We start from the raw sequence: 7,817 nt of genomic DNA on the forward strand, positions 1-7,817 counted from the left end.
CCCGGGCCAGGGCAAGAAGAGGCCAGCGTCACACCAGCTCCTTCGGCCCGGGCCCAGCGATGGTCACAAAAACTGCCTTCATTCTACTTCTGGGTGGGCGAAAGCAGCACCTGCTCCACGCTCGCTCCTCCACTCTCCTCTCTCACTACCATCCGTTCTTACTCCTCTCATCACCAGACAGGGAAGCCTGGGCACACGGCCTGTCTGTCCAGGTCTCTCCAGCTCCAGTCACCAGCCTGATCTCAGCTGCCGTCATCCCTTGCCTTGCTGGGGCTGCTCCGCCTCCATACCTGCTCTTCAGACCACTCATTGCTGAGCAGACCGTGATTCCTCTCACCGGCATCTGTAGCACTGAGAATAGAGCACTGACTCCTCGTGGCCTGTAAGACCCTCCGGCCTTTTCTCTCTCCCTGCCCCTAAGCATGGTGCTCTTGCCACGCTGGTCACCTGGTCATACCTCTAAAATGCTGAGCTCCACGCAAAAGCCTTAGGACTTTTAACTGGTGTTTGCTCTGTCCTCTCATCCCTCAGACATGCTGTAAACATCACCTCCTCAGAGAGGCCTTCCCTGACCACCTAGAGGAGGCCTTCCCTGACCACCTATTACAAAGGAGCAGCAGAGTCAACTCCCCAGCACACCAGCCTTTTATCCACACCCAGCACTGACGGCTTCCTGAACTGCCCAGAGCATGCTGCCCAATAGCACGTCCAGTGACCAATGAAACCGTCCATCTCGGTGTCATTCAATATGGCAGGCCCTAGCCAACCCGGGGCCACTTCACCACAGAAGTCCAGGGTGACTGGGAAGTAGATCATTTCATTTTAATTTTAATAGCCCCCTGGGGCTAGAGGCTATCACGCTGCGCAGTGCAGGCCTAATGTATTTACTCTCCGTCTCCTCTAGGTGTGAGCTCCCCATGCATATTATGTCGCTGGGACAGTCATGACCTGTTTTTCTATGCGAAAATGTGTCATGACTTTCCAGATGACCCAACAGAAAAATCTTGTCTACTGTGTCCCCACGCGAGTAGGCATTAAGTTTATATTCACTACTAATAGAACATACTGAGCGCCTTCCGTGTGCCTGTCACTTCTCAACAGCTGCAAGCACCTGGGCACCTGGAGAAACTAGATGAGCTGGCTCCAGGGCCCCTGACCATTAGGACTTGTTTTGGCTCCTAGGTGTTAAGCTCACGTCAGGAAAACTAAGGTCTCTCTCACCCCCAAAGGATCTGATCCAACAATTTATCCATCTCAAGTTAAAGTCAAACTCGTTTGACAGTTGACTCACTGTTGAAAAGAGCCCCACCCTAATGAATTTAGTGTTCCCAGCTAGCCCGCCATCAAGTCCACAGAACAATCTCCCTCTCTGAGCCCACTCTCCACGTACCCACACAGACAGGGAGTAGTCGCTGAAGATAGTCCATCCCCAGACTCACAAAGCCCTCAACCAGGAAGGAAGGGCTGTGCCTCTGGGAACCAGGTACTATCTAAGGGAGAAAAAAAATATTAAAAAAAAAAAGAAGAAGAAGAACTTACCCCTGGTACTCAACGGAGTAACGTACTGTTTCACCAGGCACAACCACTGGGCTCCACGTCAAGACGTGCTTCATGTTGGTTGAGGACACAGAGAGGTTCTGAGGGGCAGGCAGAACAGCCACTGCATCTGGGATCAAGACAGACAGGCTGCTGGGGAGGCTCCGAGTGGGGGCATGCCACAGAGCCCGTCTGGCCTCACATGTTTATGAACCATTAACAACTCTAATTTCATCATACTTCCGCTAATGCCAAATTTTTGCTGTCATTGTAATTCTGCCTTTGGTGACGAAATGGTCTATTAATATTAATTCATAACAATGGCTGATCATAATCAAACATTTACCATGTTCTGACTAGGCCGAGTGCTAGATTGTGCACAACTGTCTTACTGTACAAATGAGGAAACCGAGGACATTACTGACTTGGATGCAGGCCTTAACGGACCTTAAGCAAGTTGCGTAGACTTGAAACTCCCACCCCTTCATAGCAAACCTATGCCGGCTCCTGCCAATTCCCTTTTTTAAAAAATATATTTTTAAGAATTATTTTATTTCACTTTATTATTATTTTGTAATTAGACCAGAGAGAGAAAGGAAAAGTGAGAAAGCAAGCCACCAGGTCCAGGACTCAAACCATGGTCGGCTACATGAGAGTTCAATACTTCTAACCACCATACCACTTGCCTGCCCCCTCCTGCCAGCTTCTTACCACCTTCCTCTCCTGCTACTGCCACCCTCTGGTACCACAACCAAGAACATGCCTTTGGGTCGGGCCCCCTCCTGCCAGTTTCTTACCACCTTCCTCTCCTGCTATTGCCACCCTCAGGTACCACAACCAAGAACATGCCTTTGGGTCGCCCAGCGAGATCAAAGGCAGCATCAGCTGCCTGCTGGGAAGTGCAGGCTCAGGTCCCTGTGGCAAGAGCCCAGTCCAGAGGGACACCGAGTCAGCTAGGAGGGTTCACCCCAGAGAGACTGTAGGCCCCTCCTTCAGCCTGACACAAACATCTGTTCACATAAGTGTGTGCGGTCCCAGAGTGTGCACATGGTGGCTCTATAGCTTGCACAGAATGAAAGCAGCCTACGTGGGCCAGTGGGTGGCATGGTGGCCTGTACGGCCAACTTCGTGGCTCGGTCCCAGACCTGGCAGCTTGAGAAACAGGCTGAGTGCGTGTGTGCATGCCCAGAATCTCCAGAGGAGAATGGAGGAGAAGGGATTGCCGTGTGACCACCCATCCCCCAGGAGGTGATTTCTCACTCTCATCCCTCTCTGTCTCCAGCAAGTACACATGCCCTATAACAAAATCTAAAAAATAATAATAATAATTTTAAAAAAAAGAAGCCTGTGGAGCTGAATGTGTACCCAGGACAGCTGTGGGCAGCCACAAAGCCTGGCCTTGATCCTCACATGAAACCCCAGGGCTGAGCCTGGATCTTTGCGGACTCCTCTCTTTCACTTGTCCCCTTTCACACGCTTCCCTTTCAATGGCCAACACCTGCCTCCCCTTGTTGTCACAGCCACATGACAACATCATGTGGGATGGGGGAGGGGCCAGCCCTCGCAGGGACTTTGATCTCTATGCCTGCCTCCAGGTTGGCAGCTGCTGTTTGTTATCACATGACCACAAGGGGTGAGGGGGCTGCTGGGGCCCACCTGGCTCTCCTAAGTGTTCTCTCACACAGGACCTGGTAGCTCTCCTCTATCTCCCTCAGCACCCATTGCCTGCCCCATGAGGAAACACCTGGGACACCCGCAAGGGACCCCTCCCGACCTTCCCACCCTTAGTCTTGAAATCGCCCAAGGGATGGAGAGAAGAAGCAGGTGGAGGTAGGGTCATCCAGGAGGGCAGGGAATGATCCTCTCTGACATTCTCCTCTGGTAAAATAAAAAGCATTTCTATTTCTCTAGTTGGCGCTTTGGGGAATACAAATTATATAAGTATAAAGCTACTGCTTCGTAATTAATTGACCTAATTATATCATTTATATTACCATAATTCATTTGTTAATTAGTCTAATTACATAATTTAAAAGTTCTCACAAATGGAATCTCCAGGCCCAGATGGTTTCCCTGGAAAAGGCTATCACACATCTAAAGAAGAATGAACACCAGAAGAGGAAAGAGCACTTTCCAACTGACTTTATGAGGCCATAAAACACCCTGATCCTGGGTCATTTACTACCCTGATACCAAAATCAGAGAAAGACGATATACTTTTTAAATTATTTTAAAAAGAAACTACAGACCAATGTATCTCATGAACTTAGACACAAAAATCTTCAATATAATATTAGCAATTCAAATCCAAGAATGTATCCACAGAGTTATACACCATAACCAATTGGGATCTGGCCCAGGTAGACAAAAGAGGTTCAGCATTCCAGAATCAATTAATATAATCCAGCACATCAACAAGCTCAAGAGAAAAACCATACAGTTGTTATCAATTGACATAAAAAGCCATTTATAAAACCAAACATTCATTACCAAAAAAAAAAAAAAAAGCTTTTCTTCAAGTTAAGAACAGCAGGCAGTTTCTCAACTTGATAAAAGACCGTCTTTAAAAATCTCAGTTGACATTCTACTTAATGGTGGAAGCCCGAATGCTTTCCCCTTAAAGAAGCTAGGCAATGTCTCTACTGTAAAGTTACCATTTCCCCCTTTATATTTAATAAGTACCTTGAGGGAGACACTGAGAGACTATGCAACTGTTCTGTCTACCCTCATTCATTTTTTTAAAGAATTACTTATTTAATTTGATTTATTTATTCATTTATTTTTTTAGTTTGACCAGAGAGAGACACAGAGAAAGAGAGGGAAAGTGAGAAATAAAGCCATCAGGTCCGGGACTCAAACTGTGGTTGGCCATGTGGGAGTGTCCAGCACCTTAACCACCATGCCACCTGCTGGTCCCTACCCTCATTCATTTGAACAGGTATTGATTATATGTTTTGCAATGATTTTACTTGCAACAAATACTGCTGTGATTTTCTAAATAGCGATTTCTTATTTAATTTAATTCTTCAGTAAGGAAGAACTGTCCCACCATTCATTCACTGATCTATTCAGTATAAAGTCATGGGTACTTATTTTATTCTATGCTAAAGTCCAACCCTATTGTTATTACTCTAATTACTCCAGCTTTAGCTATTAGTAACTCTTTCAGGTTACCTCCTGAGTCCTTTTGACCTGTTCATACACTCTACCCTCTTTTTTTATGCCCTTTTTATTTTTTTTTAATTTGCTAGAAGGCATATGTGCTCACCAGAGACAGACAGACACACAGGGAAAGTGAGAAAGCACTGCCGATGTGGGACAACCATACTACAATCCCTTCTCCTCTATTTCTCCCTCCTGTGGGGATTTTTGGGCACACTCAGGTCCAGCATGTTTTTCAAACTCCTAGGTCTGTGACTTGACAGTGGGCCATGTGGGATTCAGCCAACTTAACCACCATGCCACTGGCTGGCACCATGTTATTTTTATTATTAAACTTTTTTTAAAAAGTTTTTCAAAATGAGACCAGTACTTAGTAATGGCTATGTCACTAGACTTCCACGTAGTCGACCACAGTTCAAGTCCCGGACCCAGTGGCTTAAACTCATGCTGGGCGCGTGTGTGTGCGTGCCCAAGATCCCAAGAGGAGAATGGAGGAGAAGGGATTGTGGTGTGGCCATCCCCCCTTGGGGTGATTTCTCACTTTCTGTCTCTCTGTCTCTGTCTTTCTGGTGAGCACACATGCCCTTTAGCAAAAACCTCTCCCCAAAAAAATGTTTTTTAAATCTATTTCCTTCATAAGAAAGAAAAACAACTCTTGCCAAGCCCACACACCATGATCCCTGCCCCGGTCTTTCCAGCTAGGCAGGATCATAGTGCGCATGCCTGGTGTGTACAGGTCAACCAGAGAACCGAACCCACAATTTCCCATATGGATCCTGAAGCCAGCATTGCTTGAGCAGGATGCTATCACTGTACCACCTCGCTGGCCCTAACGGGCTTTTTATTTTGGGAATTTATTTGCAATCTATTTTGGAATAGATTTACAGAACAATTTCAAAGACAGTACACAAGGTTCTTGGGTTCCCTTCAGCCAGTTCCTCACAATGCTAACATTTTATGTGACCATGACACATTTGTCAAAACTCAGAAACCAACACTGATTTATTACTAGTAATTAAACTTCAGGCTTTATTTGGATTTCACCAGTTTTCCTACTAAGGTCTTTTTTCTCTTCCAGGCTCCAACCCAGGATGCTGGGTTTCACTTTTTTTAAGCACTGCCTGATGCTACTGTTCCAGGTGCCATCTCGTATTTGCCCTGACCAGCCTGGGAATCAACCCCTCCTCCATAGAGCCCCACTGAGGCCTTTTTGAAAAACCTCAGTCCCCAAGCAGCACCTTAGATTAATTCAGAATCTCTAGCTGTCAAGTTCTAGCATTTATCTTTTAAAAAGATGATCCCAATGTAGATTTGAGACTGGGAACCACTGATCTGACCTTAACTTCTGGTGGCTGAAAATAGTTAAAGCTATGTTAAACTCCAAATGCCAAAGACGTCAGTGTATTTCCCAGCAAAATTTTATACTCTCTGACGACAAAGTCTCTATTTTGTTTGTGTCCCTACTAAGCACCCAGCCCAGAACCCAAGTGCTCAGAAGTGCTAAATGAATGAAAATCAAATACGTGAGCCAAGTAGCAGTTCCTTTAGGGAAATTAGCCTAGGCTTGACTTATTTTTTCCTAATCTCTTATCCATCTTATTTTATTTATTTTTTTTATTTCAAAGTCCCAGAGGACACATCACTTGCCTGAAAGAGACAGAGAGAGAGGTATATAGAGAAAGCACCCCTCTTGGACCAGCAGTTAACGTAATGGCTATGTCGCTGGACTCCCACATAGTCAACTGCGGTTCGAGTCCTGGACCGGGTACGTGTGTGTGCGTGCCCAAGATCCCGAGAGGAGAATGGAGGAGAAGGGATTGAGGCATGGCCATCCCCCCTGGGGGACTATTTCTTGCTTTCTGTCTCTCTGTCTTTCTCTGTCTGTCTGGTGAGTGCACACGCCCTATAGTAAAAACCTCTCAAAAAAAAAAAAAGCACCCCTCAGAGGGTTAGACTCACACTGCAATCCCTTCTCCTCCATTTCTGCAACCTGTTGAGATTTGGGGCACACATGCCCACATGCCCAGCATGTTTTCCAAGTCGCCAGAGCTGGGATTCAAACTGTGGTCGGCCGTGTGGGATCCTTTGCCACTAGACCATAGACTAGCCCTTCTAATCTATTTTAGATTAGACCATTTTGTGATTTAGGGTTTATGTTGAACATCTCTTTCCTAAAATATAGAGTCAGTGCAGGGGGCCAGCATAAAGGCTGCCCACCACAAAGCCCTGGGACAAACTTTCTAGGCAGAAATCTTCACATGACTTCCCTGGAAGTGACGTTAGATCCCCCCCACTGGATCTAACGTCGCCTCCTCTCATTTCGGTCCTCTTCTACCACCTTTAATTCCAAAGACCTTGAATGCAAATACATCAGAAAATGCAGCACCATCTTCTGTATTTACTCTGTCCCTCCTCCCCGTTTCTGGATTATTCAGTCTCAGCTTCTTCTGCAGAGAAGTGCAGGCTGTAGAGTAGCCAACCCAGAGTCAAGCCCCAATCCCCCTTACTAGATGTACGTACTTGGCAAGTGACTGAACCTCTCTGAGTCTCCACTTCCTCGCAAGTAAAGGGATATAACACCTGTCTTGCAAGATTGATGCAAGAAATCAAGAGAACATTTCCGCTAACCACGAGCTCAGTGCGTGCTCAGAAAAGGCCATTGTGATGGCCACGGTTGGTATTCTCATGGGTAGCAGGCTTCAGTTTCCCGAACTATTAATACATACGATTATTTGGCAGGGACAAGGCAAGGGAAATGATTTTTTTTATGAAAGAGAGCAACAACTCTACCCATTTGTCCAGTGTTCTCCTAATACAAGTTTACTTAGATTTCGCAGAATCCATTGCAAGCTCCTACACAATCCAGAAGAAATGTTAAAAACTGGGGACCAGCAGATGGCGTAATGGCTACATGGACTCTTATGTAATTAACCATGGTTCAAGTCCCAAAGCCGGTGGCTTAAACTCACACTGGGCATGTGTGCGTGCATGGCCAAAATCCTGAGAGGAGAATGGAGGAGAAGGGACTGCAGCATGGCCATCCCTCCGGGAGGTGATTTCTCGCTTTCTGTCTCTCTGTCTCTCTCTGTCTTTCTGCCAAGCGCACGCGTCCTATAGCA

General features: G+C 46.3%; 1 protein-coding gene and 1 pseudogene across 1 annotated transcript in view; one reads left to right on the top strand and one right to left on the bottom strand.

Annotated features, from left to right (window-relative positions):
* Nucleotides 1-7,817, bottom strand: part of IL20RB (interleukin 20 receptor subunit beta) — a gene marked incomplete in the record, with an annotated part of 32,908 nt that overhangs the window by 20,921 nt on the left and 4,170 nt on the right. The window contains 1 exon segment of the mRNA XM_014585395.2: nt 1,540-1,666. Coding sequence (XP_014440881.1) covers nt 1,540-1,666 — 127 coding nt within the window.
* Nucleotides 2,296-7,817, top strand: part of LOC102502854 (TATA box-binding protein-associated factor RNA polymerase I subunit D pseudogene) — a 7,354-nt pseudogene continuing 1,832 nt past the window's right edge.

Source organism: Tupaia chinensis, unplaced genomic scaffold, assembly GCF_000334495.1.
Source record: "Tupaia chinensis unplaced genomic scaffold, TupChi_1.0 Scaffold149831_1, whole genome shotgun sequence".
Classification (NCBI taxonomy): domain Eukaryota; kingdom Metazoa; phylum Chordata; class Mammalia; order Scandentia; family Tupaiidae; genus Tupaia; species Tupaia belangeri.